General features: G+C 52.0%; 1 protein-coding gene across 2 annotated transcripts in view; it reads left to right on the top strand.

Moving 5' to 3' along the window:
- Positions 1-16,683, top strand: part of Ryr1 (ryanodine receptor 1) — a 127,066-nt gene extending 110,383 nt beyond the window's left edge. For both annotated transcript variants that reach the window (XM_041653298.1, XM_041653297.1), the window contains 15 exons: positions 616-680; positions 1,327-1,480; positions 2,279-2,365; positions 3,318-3,569; positions 5,128-5,258; positions 6,583-6,625; positions 8,592-8,722; positions 8,821-8,881; positions 9,234-9,380; positions 9,941-10,075; positions 14,279-14,435; positions 14,901-14,965; positions 15,055-15,155; positions 16,251-16,302; positions 16,478-16,683. In XM_041653298.1, the coding sequence (XP_041509232.1) occupies positions 616-680; positions 1,327-1,480; positions 2,279-2,365; positions 3,318-3,569; positions 5,128-5,258; positions 6,583-6,625; positions 8,592-8,722; positions 8,821-8,881; positions 9,234-9,380; positions 9,941-10,075; positions 14,279-14,435; positions 14,901-14,965; positions 15,055-15,155; positions 16,251-16,302; positions 16,478-16,573 (1,677 nt within the window). In that variant the 3' untranslated portion in view covers positions 16,574-16,683. The remainder of the gene's footprint in view (positions 1-615; positions 681-1,326; positions 1,481-2,278; positions 2,366-3,317; positions 3,570-5,127; positions 5,259-6,582; positions 6,626-8,591; positions 8,723-8,820; positions 8,882-9,233; positions 9,381-9,940; positions 10,076-14,278; positions 14,436-14,900; positions 14,966-15,054; positions 15,156-16,250; positions 16,303-16,477) is intronic.
- Positions 16,684-16,698: the final 15 nt, after the last annotated feature.

Below are 16,698 nucleotides of genomic sequence, written 5' to 3'. Positions count from 1 at the left end.
CTCTGTGAGTTCGAGGCCAGCCTGGTCTACAAGAGCTAGTTCCAGGACAGGCTCTAAAGCTACAGAGAAATCCTGTCGTGAAAAGAAAAAGAAAGAAAGAAAGAAAGAAAGAAAGAAAAAAAGGAAAGAAAGAAAAACATAGGGCTGTAGGGAGTTAGCCAGTCTATGAGAGAAAGGTTCCCCAACATTCTCACCCCGTGTAGCTACAATTGCTGCCTGTGGTTGTCAAGGTGATGAGAAGCCATGAGGGACAAAAACATCTTTGAGCAAGCATGCTAACACAAGCCTGTGATTCCCACACTGGGGAGGCTGAGATAGGAGGACCTGGAGTTCAATACTAGCTTAGGCTACATAGCAAGAACCCACCACAAACAGACAAAAACCTCTTTGAATTCAGACTGATTCTGCACTGGATTGCAAACCAGGCAGTTTATCTCTGTGAGCCTCAACTTCCCCTCTTAACAATAAGACTCTCACTTAATCCCCCTTTCCTTGGTAGAGGGGAGTAAGGATAACACTTTGCTTACCCAGGGAGAAAGAAGTGAGGCCAGAGAGTAACAGACTAGACAGAGACTGGTGAGCACCCCAAGGCTCAGATCTGTGTCCTATCCCCAGGTGGAGGGAGAAGAAGAGGAGCCCCCTCCAGAACCAGAGCCGGAGCCCGAACCTGAGAAAGCCGAGTGAGTGTCTCAGAGTGGAGGGAGCCAGACTCTTGCCTCAACCCTTCTGAATTGAGGGCCTTCTTAGGTCAAGGCCCAAATTGTACTGGTCACTCTCTGGCCTCTGGCCTCTGCCCTCTGCCCTCTGCATCGTTCAGCCCATACCTGAGGACAGTGGAGAGACTTGAAGAAAGGCAACAGAGATAGGGTGCTCCTTTTAGCTCTGGATCTCTGTGCTGTGCACATGAGTCCTTCTCTGTGAAGTTATTTTGATCAGGTGTGGTAATCCCATCTAAGGGACATAAGAGTCAAAATTTGAAGGCCTGCCTGGGTCATCAGAGCAAGTTCAAGACCATCCTAGGTAACTTACTGAGAAGTCTCAAAATGACAAGGAAAAACTGATGCATCTCAGAGGCGGAGCACTTGCCCAGCACACTCAGGGCCCAGCTTTAACCCCTACTCCTGCAATGGAGTAGCTTTGCTTTGTTTAGCCCCACCCCTACCCGCACCACTCAGCTGTTTTACTGGAGTTTGTGAGGGCAGGGTCTCACTTGTCTGTGTCCCCAGCACCATCTAGACCTGGCCTGCCTGGCATAGGATGGCCCCCGGATGACTTTGAATGAATGACTTGCCCCAGCATCCGCTGATCCCTTTCTGTGTCCTACAGTACTGAGAATGGAGAGAAGGAAGAAGTCCCCGAACCTCCTCCAGAACCCCCCAAGAAGACACCCTCTCCGCCCCCTCCAAAAAAGGAGGAAGCTGGAGGTGCAGGCCTGGAAGAATTTTGGGGGGAACTGGAAGTACAGAGGGTGAAATTCTTGGTGAGGACCCAGCAGGGGCACCCTAAAACTTTCTCTTCTTGTGAGGATTCCGCTCTCCCAGCTCCAAGCTCATCTCAGACAGGAACTCACTAAAGAAAGGGCAAAAGTGTCCCCAGGCACAGCTGGGAGGTCTAGACCCTCAGAGGTCCTGGGCGAGACCCATCTCATCTGTCCCTGAAGGAGGAAGGTGTCTGGGAGACAGCATCCTGTCTCCACCTCAGGCCAGTCCTGACTTGAGTTGGGGACAGGACAGGAGGTTGAATAGAAGGCTGGTCTGTGAGGAGCCGTGAGAATAGGGATAGGAGAAGTGGGGGTGGGGAGAGATGGCGTGCTGAAGAAGCCATCTTCCACTTCTGGTAACGCAGACCGTGAAGCAGTGTGGCATGAGGGCCGGGACATGGACTCCTGTTGACCTGGAGTCAAACCCCAGGTATGGGATTGGGGTGTGGCTCAGTGGCAGAGAGTTTGCCTCTTATGAGAGTCCCAAGTTCCATCTCTGGGATCCCTTCTCCCTTGGCTGTATGACGTTGAGAAAGACAGCACCTCCCTCCCCGAGCCTCAGTTTCTTCTTTTGTAAAGGGCCATCACGGCAATGGCACGCCCACAAAGCCATGGTGTGAGCCAAACAAGGGCCTGGCATTTTCTGCGCTCTTGGCGGAGTCTTGGCACCCAGTGGGCGCTCCAGGGGAGGGAGAGTGTGGGAGCAGCCAGTCAAGGCTGGGTTTTTTGGTTGTGGGTGAGCAGTGAGATGTGGTCAGGGATGAGGCCCCACTGTGACCGCTCTTCCTCTCTTTCTAGAACTACTTGTCTAGGAACTTCTACACGCTGCGGTTCCTGGCCCTCTTCTTGGCATTCGCCATCAACTTCATGTTGCTGTTTTACAAGGTGTCTAGGCGGTGGTCCCAGGCCCCAGGGGAGGGTCAGATCCTTGCCCAGCTGGGAGGTGGGAGGCTCAACATACCACAGGGCCCAGCCCCCTTCAGGGAAGGGATGAGGTTCCAGACTGAGACTTCTTAAGGGAGTCTGGACTAGAGAGCTGGGTCTGGACACGCTGTGGGTCTGAGTGGGAGTGGCTGGACCCGTGGGGGACAGATGCATGCATGCATTGAATAAGGGACACAGAACTGCTTTCACAGACAGCTTGGCCACCTGCCAGGCAGTTCCAGGTGTGAGAGTCCCCTCTGCAGCACCCATAGGCCAGCTGAGGAGAGGTGTGTGTGGAGAAAAAAGTGGGCAGCTCATGGAACAGAGGGAGGGCTAGGAACCAGGCCTCCTGAAGCCAGAGGGGGCTTTCCTGGTCCTGTTGGGGGAGGGGCTAGATAACAACACACAGGGTGTGGCAGAGACAGGTGATGGTAAGAAAATGCTTAGCCTCCTCCTCCTCAAAACCACATTTATAGGTGAGACTTGTGAAACTTCAAAGCGGGAGCCAGGGTCAAGTTTGGAGGTGCATGTTTTGATCCCAGCACTTGGGAGGCTGACACAGACGTTCACTAGTTTGAGCCAGCCTGGACTATATAGCAAATCCCAGGCAAGCCTATGCTATCAAGGTCTTACGTCAAAAAACAAAGTGTTGATGGCAGTGGGGGTGCACACCTTTAGTCCCAGCACTCAAAATGCAGAGGCAGGTAGATCTCTCTGAGTTTGAGGTTAGCCTGGTCTACATAGTGAGTTCTAGGCTAGCCAGGGCTACCCAATGAGACTCTGTTTAACAGAGAATTGAGGAGGGAGAGGAAACAAAATAGTGTCTTATAAGTATTACTACTGATTGTGAGTTTGGCATGATAGGCCAGGGGCCACCGGGGTCCCCTCTGATTTACCTCTGACCCCACTTCAGGTCTCAGATTCCCCACCAGGGGAAGATGACATAGAAGGCTCCGGAGCTGGGGATACATCAGGGGCAGGGTCCGGTGGTGGCTCTGGCTGGGGCTCCGGTGTCAGCGAGGACGTTGAAGGTGATGAGGATGAGAACATGGTGTACTATTTCCTGGAGGAGAGCACGGGCTACATGGAACCCGCGCTGCGGTGCTTGAGCCTGCTGCACACGCTGGTGGCCTTCCTCTGCATCATCGGCTACAACTGTCTCAAGGTGAGACCTGACCTGTGACTGTGGTCCTGGGCGGGAGGGCACCTAGGAGAACTGTGGGGGCAGGAGACTTTAGGATGGGTAAAGACAGCCAACCAGGACAGGACTGAGGCTACTCTGGCAAAAGGGAGCTAATGCAGACCACGGCTGGCGGGCTAAGCTCCAGCTTATCTTCTCTGTGCGTACGTGGCTGTGTTCGTTTCCCCATCAAGGGGGCAAATTTATCATGGGGAATATTATTGTCTGCCTGTTAATCGTTTGAGTTAAGATCTCTGTGAAGCGGGGAGGTGAAGAGGTGGCGCAGAGGTTAAGAGTACATACTGCTCTCGCAGAGGTCCCGTGTTCGGTTCCCAGCACCCGTGTAGAATAGCTCACAGACTGTGACTCCAGCTTCAGGCAATTTGATGTTTTCTTCTGACTTCCATGATCACCTACATACACATAATAGCATGCACTCACAAACACATAGACCCACACTTAAAATATTTTTTTAAATAAAAAGATCTCTGTGAAGTCAGGCCCATACTGGTGCATGCTTATAATGCCAGGGAGGCTGGATGAGATCAAGTTCTGGGCCAGCTAAGCTTCTGTCTCCAAAATAAGCAGGGTATGGGCGTGCAAGCCCTCACCCCTAGCCAAGTAGCTGTTGACAACTGATGATTGCTAAGGGGTAAAAAGACCATTTTCTTTAGGCGTATGGTCTAGGGTAGGTTGCCCATGCTCCAGGGGAGGGGCCCACACCCATGTGTATATAGAAAGCGCCAATTAGACTTGTGGGTTATATTTTAAAAAATAAAACAAAGAAGACAAGGCCAGGCATGGTGGCACACACCTTTAGTCCCAGCAACACTCAAGAGGCAGAGCCAGGCAGATAGCTGTAAATTCCAGACCAGCCTAGTCTAAATGGAAGGAAGGAGAGAAGGAAGGGAGGAAGGAAGGAAGGGAAGAAGGAAGGGAGGAAGGAAGGGACGAAGGAAGGGAGGAAGGAAGGAAGGAAGGAAGGAAGGAAAGGAGGGAGGGAGAGATGGAGGAAGGGAAGAAGGAAGACACATAAATAGATCTGTCTGTCACTGGGTCGTCTCTGGGGTCTCAGATGTGACTGGAGAGTGGAGTCTCACGTCAGATATGCCCAAGGTTTGTCATGCCCCCCAAGGCACATCTCACACCATGTCTCACGGGTTCTGCACATCCAGAAGTTTGTGTAAATCTTGTAATTTTGCTGAATGAGAAGAGCTCTGTGCACGCCGTGCCTGCTGCTCGCCCCCCTTCCACGCCCTTCCACCTGCCTCTGTCTTATTCACCTTACAGCCTGAGTTAACACCTCTCCGCCAGAGCCCCAGCCTGCAGCAGACAACTGGGGTGCCCCCAGCTTGCCCTTTCCCTTATAATGTCACCCACTTCTGCCCACACCTCCCCACCCACGGGCCACCCTCTGCCTGCATCTCTCCACCTACTCCTAACCTGCACTTTCTACCCAGAAAGCTTCACTAGATTCCAGGCAGGTCGCATGGCTTCTGCATAGCTCATGCCAACCATCACCTCTGCCTCCCTCCGTGCCTAGGTTCCCCTAGTGATCTTTAAGCGGGAGAAGGAGCTGGCCCGGAAGCTGGAGTTTGACGGCCTCTACATTACTGAGCAGCCTGAGGACGATGATGTGAAGGGACAGTGGGACCGCCTGGTGCTCAACACGCCGTAAGTCCTAGCCCCTCCTTAGGGTGGCAGAGGGAACAGGGCTAGATCTCCACTCCAGTGCGGGTCTGGGTCTCTGAAGAGCAAGGCTCCACCCCATGGCCTGACTTGTTCTGCCTAGGCTCATTATTCTCTCCATCCGATGGACACTTGGAATTCCTGTGGGTGTGGGGTTGGGGTGATGACTCAATGAGTAAATCCTTGCTGCTCACCATAAGGACCTGAGTTCAGATCCTCAAGCAGCGACATAAAAATCTGGGTGTGAGTGTCTGGGGCAGGGAATCCCAGGGCTAGGAGACAAAGGTAGAAGGATCAATGGAGCTCACTGGCCAACTGGCCTAGCCAATTGGTGACCTTGGGGTTCAGTGAGAGAACCTGTCTCAAAAAGTAATGTGGAGAGGGCAGGAGAGATGGCTCAGCAGTTAAGAGCACTGGCTGCTCTTCCAGAGGTCCTGAGTTCAATTCCCGCCTCCTACATGGTGGCTTACAACCATTTGTAACTGCAGTTGCAAAAGATCTGACCCTCACTTCTGGCCTCCAAACCATGTGCAGGCAAAACACCCATACAAATAAAATAATAATAGCCGGGCGGTGGTGGCGCACGCCTTTAATCCCAGCACTCGGGAGGCAGAAGCAGGCGGATCTCTCTGAGTTCGAGACCAGCCTGGGCTACAGAGCTAGTTCCAGGACAGGCTCCAAAGCCACAGAGAAACCCTGTCTCAAAAAAACCAAAAAATAAAAAATAAATAAATAAATAAAATAATAATAATAATAATAATAATAATAATGTTAAATAGATCCTAGAGTCAGGTGTAATTGCTCACACAGGTACCTCAGCACTCAGGAGCTCGAGGCAGGAGAATATTTCAAGCCCAGGAATTTAAAAACAGCCCTGTCTCAGGTTGTTGTCCCCAGGCCTGGTCAGTGGCTCCTGACCCTTCCCATGGGTCTTAGTGTTCTATTGCTCTGAAGAGACGCCATGACCAAGGCAAGTCTTATCAAAGGAAGCACTTAACTGAAGGCTGGCTTCTAGTTAGTTTCAGAGACTTCTAGGAGCGTGGTGGGAGCGTGGTGGCATTCAGGCAGGCACGGTGCTGGAGAAGTTGCTGAGAGCTACATCCTGATCTCTACACAGCAGAGAGGGGTTGGGGGACTGAGACGGACCTGGTGCGGGATTTGGAAACCTCAAAGTGGCAACAAGACCACACCTAATCCTTTCCCACCAGCTCATCAGCTGGGGACTATGTATGCAAATATTCAAGGCTCTGGGGATCAATCTCGTTCCATCCGCACACCACCCTAACCTCCCCATGCTCTCTCTTGACAGGTCTTTCCCCAGCAACTACTGGGACAAGTTTGTCAAGCGGAAGGTGAGAGGACAGTGTGGGGAAGGGAGGGCTCCTGGGCGGAGCAGGCCACTCCCAGCTTTGCCAAGAACTTGTTTTGTATGGGACTCTGGGCAAGGGGCAGTGCCACTCTAGAGAACCTGGACGGGTGATCATGTTCCTTTTCTAAAGAGAAGCTGCAAGTAGAGGGCACAGGGCGAGGATTCAGTTTGTAGGTGTCTGAGAGAGCAGATGAGCAACAATATGGTGAGCACAGTTAAGAATCATGCCTTTGGGGGCCCGAGGATGTAGCTCAGTCGGTAGAGTGCTTGCCAAGCATGCACAAAGCCCTGCGTTCAATCTCAGCACAGTATAAAATAGGGTGGTGCATGCCTGTGCTCAGGTAGTGGAGGCAGGAGGATCATAAAGTCAAAGTTGTCTTCATCTATACAGTAAGTTCATGACTAAATTGTGTTATATGAGACACTGTCTCCAAACAAACCCCAAACCAGCAACTACATAGATGGATGGATGGACGGTGGATGGATGAAGGGAGGGATGATGGATGGATGGATGGATGGATGGATGGATGATGGGTGAATGGATGGTGGATGGACAATGGATGGATGATGGATGGATGATGGATGGTGGATGGACGATGGATGGATGATGGATGGAGGGATGGATGATGGATGGATGGATGGATGGATGATGGATGGATGATGGGTGAATGGATGGTGGATGGACAATGGATGGATGATGGATGGATGGATGATGGATGGATGATGGATGGATGATGGATGGATGATGGATGGATGGATGGATGGATGGATGATGGGTGAATGGATGGTGGATGGACAATGGATGGATGATGGATGGATGATGGATGGTGGATGGACGATGGATGGATGATGGATGGAGGGATGGATGATGGATGGATGGTAGATAGATCATGGATAGATGGATGGATGGATGGATGCATGGATGGATAATGAACAGATAGATGACGGATGGATGGACTGGAGAGATGGCTTAGTAGTTAAAAACTCTTGCTACTCTTCTAGGGAATCCAGTTTCAGTTTCCAGCCCCACATCTGCAGCTTATGACATCATGTAATTCCAGATCCAGGGCATCTGAGACCCTCTTCAGGATTTGATGGGCACCCACACATCTGTGACATACACTCACACAGACAAACACACATACAGCTAAACAAACAGTAAATCTTGAAAGAAGTAAACCCAAATAGAACTTAGCAATAAATATTTTAAAAAAATAATAGTGGCTTTAGTAATGGCTTTCGTGGCTATGAGCACTGGCTGCTCTTACAGTGAACCTGGGTTCAGTTCTCAGCACCCACGTGGTGGTCCACAACTGCCTGTAACTCCAGCTCCCCTGTATGAAATGCCCTCCTAAAGCCCTTATGGGCACTGCACACACATGACAATAGACATACATAAGACTTAAAAAAAATAACTAAATAGCCCAGTGACACTATGCCTTTTATCTCAGCATTGGGAGGCAGAGGCCAGTGGATCTCTGTGAGTTTGAGCTCAATCTGGTTCACAGAGTGAGTTCCAGGCCGTCCAGAGCTGCATGGTGAGACCCTGTCTAATAACAAAAAGTATTAAAAGCTAACTCAGCGAGGAGACGCAGCAGTGTGTTGGCCAGGGAAGGTTCCTGATTTGTTGGAGAGGGCTGGAGTGAGCCCGGTAGAAACGTGTTGAGTGCCTGGGGTAGGAATGTGGGAATGGCAAGGATGCTGGTGTGGCTGGGGCGGTGAGCGAAGTGGACATTCCACCAGTCCCAGTTATCAGCCGCCCTCCCCAATAATAGAGTTTGGCTACTGTCACAGCTGGATGTTTCCTCCCGCAGAAACCAGGTCCTTCTTCCAAGAAAATGCTCCCCCTATTTTTCATGCAAAGTTGAGCATCCCTGGAACCCCTATACAGGCAATGTCCCCTTTTCCAGCTCCAACCTGTCTTCATGGCCTGAGGCTTTCTCCTGCAGGTTCTGGACAAACACGGGGACATCTTTGGGCGGGAACGGATTGCGGAGTTGCTGGGCATGGACCTGGCCTCTCTGGAGATCACAGCCCACAGTGAGCGCAAACCTGACCCTCCACCGGGGCTACTGACATGGTGAGAGAGACATATCAGCCGGGGTTGGGTCAGGGGGCACACGGGGCTAGTGTCTGATGCCCAGCCATCTGGCTGTGTCCCTCTCCCTGTTCCCTCAGGATCATGTCCATCGATGTCAAGTACCAGATCTGGAAGTTCGGAGTCATCTTCACAGACAATGTGAGCGGGGGCTATGGAGAGGAAATGTGGCAGGAGAGCAATGTCTCTGGATGAGGGAACAGTCCGCGCAAAGCCCCTAGGATAGCAACGTTGTTTGAAGGGCTTTGGGAGGGTTCCAGGTCTCCCCGATCCCAGAAAGATTCTAGGGTGCCTTGCTCCTACAGTGCCTTCTCACCCTGAGGTTCCCTGTCCCCGAAGCATCCGCTGCCTTGGGTCCTTCTTAGCTCATCTCCCATCCGCTCCCTCCTCCCTAGGCTCTGAAGCAGATGCTCCCCTAGACAGTCCCCTAGGCTTCTGTCCTTGCTCTGGGGCATCCTTCCATGTGTCCTGACCCCGTCCTTTTCATACTCAGTCTTTCCTGTATCTGGGCTGGTACATGGTGATGTCCCTCCTGGGACACTACAATAACTTCTTCTTCGCTGCCCACCTCCTGGACATCGCCATGGGGGTCAAGACGCTGCGCACCATCCTCTCATCTGTCACCCACAACGGAAAGCAGGTGTGCAGAGGACCTGGCAGGGACCTGCGAGGAAATCTGGAAGTGGTGGTGGTGGTGGTGGTGGGGCGGGACGGGCTGTGATGATCAAGAACTCCTGGGGAAGACCACATGATAACGAACGGCCCATGCGTGCTTGCGTGCTTGCGTACTTGCGTGCCTGCGTGGGAGGGGGAGGTGAGGATGGAGCAGTCTTTTTTGAGGGGCAGGGCAAAGGGAATGGCCACCTGGAAGGGTTTTGAGCCAGAAGGTTAGGGCATCCTTTGGTTTATTTTTGTGTTTTATTTGGAGGTTATTTGAGATGCGTTTCTCCGCATAGCCCTGACTGAACTGGAACTCGCTTTGTAGACCAGGCTGTCCTCAAACTCAGAGATCGGCCTGCCTCTGCCTCCGAGTGCTGAGATTAGAGTGTGCCCCACACCAGACCTAGGATAGGGCCGTTCTAGGGGAGGGGAGAGCCAAGCAGCTGGAGTGCAGAAGAGGTTCCAGTATCCAAGGAGCCTGAGAGTTGAGGTTGCTGTTTAGAAGGAGCGAAACATTGACCCTTGCCTGCCTGTCCCCAGCTGGTGATGACAGTAGGGCTCCTGGCCGTGGTGGTCTATCTGTACACGGTGGTGGCCTTCAACTTCTTCCGCAAATTCTACAACAAGAGCGAAGACGAGGACGAGCCCGATATGAAGTGTGATGACATGATGACGGTGAGCCCTTCCCGCGCTGGTCTAAGTTACTGAGTGGCTTAGCTGGGGCTGTGGTCCGCTGTGATGAAACCCCATGACCCCAGCGCTACTGTCCCTGTGATGAAACCCCCCATATGACCCTAGTGCTACTGTTGCTATGATGAAACCCCATAACCCTAGCGCTACAGTCGCTGTGATGAAACCCCATAACCCTAGCGCTACAGTCGCTGTGATGAAACCCCATGACCCCAGCACTACTGTTGCTGTGATAAAACACCATGATCCAAAGCATCTTGGGGAGGAAAGGGTTTCATTCACAGTAGTTCCATGTAACAGTTCATCATCAAAAGTAGTCAGGACAGGAATTCAAGCAGGGCAGGAACCTGCAGGCAGGAGCTGATGCAGAGGCCATGGAAGGATGCTGCTTGTTCCCTGCAGCTTGCTCAGCCTGCTTGTTTGTTTATAGGACCCAGGACCACCATCCCAGAGGTGGCACCACCCACAATGGGCTGGACCCTCCTTCATCAATCACTCATTAAGAAAATGCCCTGGGGGGGGGGGGGCTGGAGAGATGGCTCAGAGGTTAAGAGCATTGCCTGCTCTTCCAAAGGTCCTGAGTTCAATTCCCAGCAACCACATGGTGGCTCACAACCATCTGTAATGGGGTCTGGTGCCCTCTTCTGACCTGCAGACATACATACAGACATAATATTGTATACATAATAAATAAATAAATATAAAAAAAGAAAATGCCCTGGGGGGCTGGAGAGATGGCTCAGTGGTTTAGAGCACTGGCTGCTCTTCCAGAGGTCCTGAGTTCAATTCCCAGCAACCACATGGTGTGCAGGCATACATGAAGGCAGAATGTTGCATACATAATAAATAAGTAAATAAATAAATAAATAAATAAATAAATCTTTTAAAAAAATAAAGAAAATGCCCTGCATGGCTATCGTATGGAGGCGTTTTCTCAAATGAGGTTCCCTCTTTCAGATATCTGTAACTTGTGACAAGCTGACATAAAACTAGCCCGAATGCTAAGCTTCCACGGCCTGTCTCGAAGGGGCTTAAATAGCAGCATCTCTGTCAGAGGGGTGTGAGGAGGGCTTTTGTACAAGACCAGCCTCAACATCATTTCAGCTGTTAAAACTGTAACTGTCTCCTTGAATCCCAGCACTCGAGAGGCAGAGGCAAGGGGATCTCTGTACTCTTCGAGTGGGATGATCTGGAGCAAGCATCACACCTACTCCCTCTGGCCTGGCCACCTGTGACTTCACAGACAGATCTGTAGGCCTGCGAGGGACTGCCTAGCCCCACAAGCCTTGAAAGTCTTAGACTAGGGTTCAGAGGTGTAAGTCAGTGGAAGAACACAAGGCCCTTGGTTTAGCAAAAATGTGCTCATGCAATCGCAGTATTCAGGAGACTGGGGCAGGGGGATCATGAGTTCAAAGCCAAGCTGAGCTACAGGTAAGGAGACTACTCCAAAGGTTTGTTTTGGGTTTTTGAGATAGCGTTTCTCTGTGTAGCTCTGGCTGTCCAAGAACTTGCTCTGTAGACTAGACTGACCTCAAACTCACAGAGATCCTCCTGCCTCTGCCTCCCAAGTGCGAGGATTAAAGGCATGAACCACCTGCCCAGCTAAAGATGTTTTTTCTCCCATTGTTCAATTGTAAGCACATATTTCTTTTTTTTTTCCAGAACTTTATTAGGTGGAGTTTGGAGTAAGCGCACATTTCATATTTCTCTTTTTCTTTTCTCTCTCTCTCTCTCTCTCTCTTTTTGAGACAGGGTTTCTCTGTAGCTTTAGAGCCTGTCCTGGAACTAGCTCTTGTAGACCAGGCTGGTCTCGAACTCACAGAGGTCCGCTTGCCTCTGCCTCCCGAGTGCTGGGATTAAAGGCGTGCACCACCACCGCCCGGCTATTTCTCTTTTCTAACAATGGCGATGATAACTCACACTGACTGTGATGTGCTAGAGGCGGGGCCACAGTCAAGAGAATCATTTCAGGGGTTTGTGCCAGAAGATGACTTGTGATCGAAGCATGGGCTCCTGCTTGTGGGCTGCAGTCCAGCCCCACAGCCTGCTCCCCATCACTGTCACTGGCTTGAGCTCTTAGTCAACACAACTGGGACCTCTTACCTCTTGTGAACACGGAAAAAGCGAGTGTGAAGTCTGTCCCATGTGCCAGATGACCTAGCCCCTCCCCCACCTCTGCTTAGAAACTTCTGGTGACCCACACACCCAGTGGAGAAGGCTGAATCACATCACCATGGCTTACAAAAGCAGGGAAGAGCTGGCGCTACCTGAGTCTAACCACAGTCCTTTCCGCTTTCGATTTTTGGCTTTCTGGTTCTTTTTCAGTTCCTCTAGGACCATGCGTTTCCTCCCACTTCTGGTCCACTGCATTGACCTCTCTCTGCCCTGCACCAGGCAGCATCCATACCCCTCACCTGACATCTTACCTTCTGAATTACATGCTGCCTCCTACAGGAAGTCCTCTTTCTGACCAGTGCTTGAGCCAGGGCCTACAGAACCCACATGACCGCCCATGCCTCGTCTCCCTCCTGATTCTTGTTCATAGTGACGCCTTTCCTAGCCTCACCAACCTTATTTCAGTTCCTCATGGAAGCAAAAGAATGAAAAACCAAAAGCAAAACAAAACAAAAAAAGTTTTTTTCTTTTTTTTTCTTTCTTTTCATGCATACATGGTGTTTTGCCTAAAGTGTGTCTGAGTTATGGATGGCTGTGACCCACCATGTGGGATCTGGGTCCTTTGGAAGAGCAGCCAGTGCACTTAACCACTGAGCCAACTCTCCAGCCTCCTACCTCCCAAAAGAAATTTTAGCCGGGCGGTGGTGGCACGCCGGGCGGTGGTGGCGCACGCCTTTAATCCCAGCACTTGGGAGGCAGAGGCAGGCGGATCTCTGCGAGTTCGAGACCAGCCTGGTCTACAAGAGCTAGTTCCAGGACAGGCTCCAAAGCTACAGAGAAACCCTGTCTCGAAAAACAAAAAAAAAAAAAAAAAAAGAAATTTTAAAAAGTTTGGTGTAGCCAGGCAGTGGTGGGGCACACCTTTAATCCCAGCACTCGATAGGCAGAGACAGGAGGATCTCTGTGAGTTTGAGGCTAGCCTCGTCTACAGAGTGAGTTCCAGGACAGCCAGGGCTACATAGTGAAATGAAACCCTGTCTCTGAAAAAAAAAAAAACCAACCAACCAAGCAAACAAAAAACAAAACAAAAACTTTGGTGTCTGTGTGTGAATAATGTGTGACACCCAGCCCCCAAAATTTATCTTTTCCTCCCCAGTGTTGACAACCACATTGTTTTTGAGTTCCCAGCACACTCTCTCCCATCACCCAATCCATTCTCATAACACTTCCTTCAGCTTCCAGCGAAGCCTTGTCCTCCTGCATGAAGTCACGCTGTTTGCCGTCCTGAGACAATCTGAGCCATTTCTGATCCTCACCCAGCCTGTGAGGGAGGGCTCCTGCGCCTTCTCCAGTTCACAGTGACCACAGTGGCCCTCCCCAATGCAGCCTGACTGCTTTGTTCCTGTCACCTGTCCTGTTTCCAATCCCCAGTGTAGCAAAGGCTGACTTTGAACTTCTGATCCTCCTGCCACCACCTGAGATGACAGGCCTGTGCCACCATCTCTGTTTCATGTGGTGCTGGGAATCAAACCCAGGACTTCATGCGTGCCAGGCAAACACGAGATATACCAACCAGGGTACATCCCCAACTCTGACTACTTGAGTTAGTCACATTCTGCCCAGTGTGACTGAATACATAACAAAGGCAGCATGTGGAAGAAAGGGAAGATGTCCGCCCCTAATTTGAGAATACAGTCAGCTCATCATGGAGTCCAGGGCATGAGGTGACCGGTCACTCTGGGACCCCAGTGAAGAAGCAGAGGAAGGAGGTGCTTTCTGCTTTTGATTCACTCTGGGACCCCACCTCACACTGAGTCCACATTCAGGCTAGATCCTTCCCACCTCAGTTAACCCAATCTAGAAACTTCCTCGTGGACGTGCCCAGAAGTCCCCTCCTAGGTGAACCATGAAGGCCCACCGGCACCCTTTGGTGACAGTCCTGACATTTCCCCAACTGTGAGAGGCAGGACCAGCCAGGGCGGTGTCTGTCTCTGCTGTGTCTCCAGGTCTGCCTCGTCCAGGCCTCTGGTAGGTGATGGTGACTGCTTTCTGAGTGAACCCCTCCCTCCGCAGTGCTACCTGTTCCACATGTACGTGGGTGTCCGGGCTGGCGGAGGCATCGGGGACGAGATTGAGGACCCAGCGGGTGATGAGTATGAACTCTACCGGGTTGTCTTCGACATCACCTTTTTCTTCTTCGTCATTATTATCCTGCTAGCCATCATTCAGGGTCAGTGCTGGCTGGGTGTGTGGGTGTGAGGAGCACCTAGTGGCTGGGGGCTGGCTACCTCCCTGGCTTAGCCTCTTCCTACCCTAAGCCCTCACGCTGGTGGTCTTTCTGAGCCTCAGTTTCTCCATCTGAAAAAATGGAGGCGTTAAAACCGGGCACAGTTGTCACATGACTATAATCTTAGCTCTCGGGAAGCGGGGGCAGGAGGGCTGCATAAGCTTGGGGCCAACCTGGTCTACACTCCAGACCAGTCAAGGCTACAGTATTTAAGATGCCATGAAGATTAAGCCATGCATTCCTTTGAAGTGTCTGCCCCGTAGGAAGTACTCAGTAACTGCCTGGTTCTATTCTATTTGGGAAGTGTGGCAAGATCAGGGAACCCATGGAAGAAAGGCAAGGCCCAGAGGTGCTGAGTGTACAGGGTCCTGACTTGTGTCCTGCCTGATCTGTGTCCTGCCACCCCAGGTCTGATTATTGATGCTTTCGGGGAGCTCCGAGACCAGCAAGAGCAAGTGAAGGAGGACATGGAGGTGCATCAGGGCAAGGATGACTCTGAGGGGTTGTGGGGTACCAGGGATGTCATATGGACCTTGACTCTGACATCCTTCATTGTCCTCAGACCAAGTGCTTCATCTGCGGGATAGGCAGTGACTACTTTGATACGACCCCACATGGATTTGAGACCCACACTCTGGAGGAGCACAACCTGGCCAATTACATGTAAGGATGGGAAGTGGTGGGTAATCAAGAGGGCAGGAGGGAGGCTGTCGACGGCCAGGACAGGGCTACTGAGCCTGGGCCAGTTGTGGAAAGGAGTGTGGATATCCATGGTGTTTAGCCGATCAGAAGGCAGGCATCACTGTGGCTCAGTGATGAAGCAGAATCCTCCAGTGAGGGGCTGGGGTGTGGCTCAGTGGTAGAGCCCCTGCCTAGAATCCCCCAGTGAGGGGCTGGGGTGTGGCTCAGTGGTAGAGCCCCTGCCTAGAATCCCCCAGTGAGGGGCTGGGGTGTGGCTCAGTGCTAGAGCCCCTGCCTAGAATCCCCCAGTGAGGGGCTGGGTTGTGGCTCAGTGGTGGAGCCCCTGCCTAGAATCCCCCAGTGAGGGGCTGGGGTGTGGCTCAGTGGTAGAGCCCCTGCCTAGAATCCCCCAGTGAGGGGCTGGGGTGTGACTCAGCTGTAGAGCCCCTGCCTGGAATCCCCCAGTGAGGGGCTGGGGTGTGGCTCAGTGGTAGAGACCCTGCCTAGAATCCTCCATTGAGGGGCTGGGGTTGTGGCTCAGTGGTAGAGCCCCTGCCTAGAATCCCCCAGTGAGGGGCTGGGGTGTGGCTCAGTGGTAGATCCCCTGACTAGAATCCCCCAGTGAGGGGCTGGGGTGTGGCTCAGTGGTAGAGCACCTGCCTAGAATCCCCCAGTGAGGGGCTGGGGTGTGGCTCAGTGGTAGAGACCCTGCCTAGAATCCTCCATTGAGGGGCTGGGGTGTGGCTCAGTGGTAGAGCACCTGCCTAGAATCCCCCAGTGAGGGGCTGGGGTGTGGCTCAGTGGTAGAGCACCTGCCTAGAATCCCCCAGTGAGGGGCTGGGGTGTGGCTCAGTGGTAGAGCCCCTGTCTAGAATCCCCCAGTGAGGGGCTGGGGTGTGGCTCAGTGGTAGAGCACCTGCCTAGAATCCCCCAGTGAGGGGCTGGGGTGTGGCTCAGTGGTAGAGACCCTGTCTAGCATGCAGTGGGTTCTGAGTTTCATTCTGAGAACCAGAAAACAAAACTAAATACAATGCAAGTATGGTTCTTCCCTTTCCCCTGTGGTCTTCTGTCCCTCAGGTTTTTCCTGATGTATTTGATAAATAAGGATGAGACGGAGCACACGGGTCAGGTAAGGAATGTTAATGAGGGGTGAGTGGGGACATGGCTGACAGAAAGCCATTCCAGCAGGCTGTACTCGAGTTCCACCCTGAGTGTACTCAATAAATTAGTCTTCGAGACGACAGTCAGCAGGCAGCAGAAGCCTCGGAGACCTGACCAAAGGACTCTTGTCCCCTCAATCCTAGGAGTCGTATGTCTGGAAGATGTACCAGGAAAGGTGCTGGGATTTCTTCCCTGCTGGAGACTGTTTCCGCAAGCAGTATGAGGACCAGCTCAGCTGAGGTCTGCAGCTGGCCCTCTCCCACCTCAAGTGCCTTATTCCCACTGCAAGCTCCTGGCCAGGCTGCGGGCACAGGTGATGCTGAACGAGACAAATAAAGCCTATGCTACACCCCAGCAATCAATG

This window comes from Microtus oregoni, unplaced genomic scaffold (assembly GCF_018167655.1).
Source record: "Microtus oregoni isolate MIOR12 unplaced genomic scaffold, Mior012 000006F_ref0000085, whole genome shotgun sequence".
In the NCBI taxonomy this organism is placed as follows: domain Eukaryota; kingdom Metazoa; phylum Chordata; class Mammalia; order Rodentia; family Cricetidae; genus Microtus; species Microtus oregoni.
Note: the sequence above shows the minus strand (reverse complement) of the source record. Positions and strands in the feature narration are given on the sequence as shown.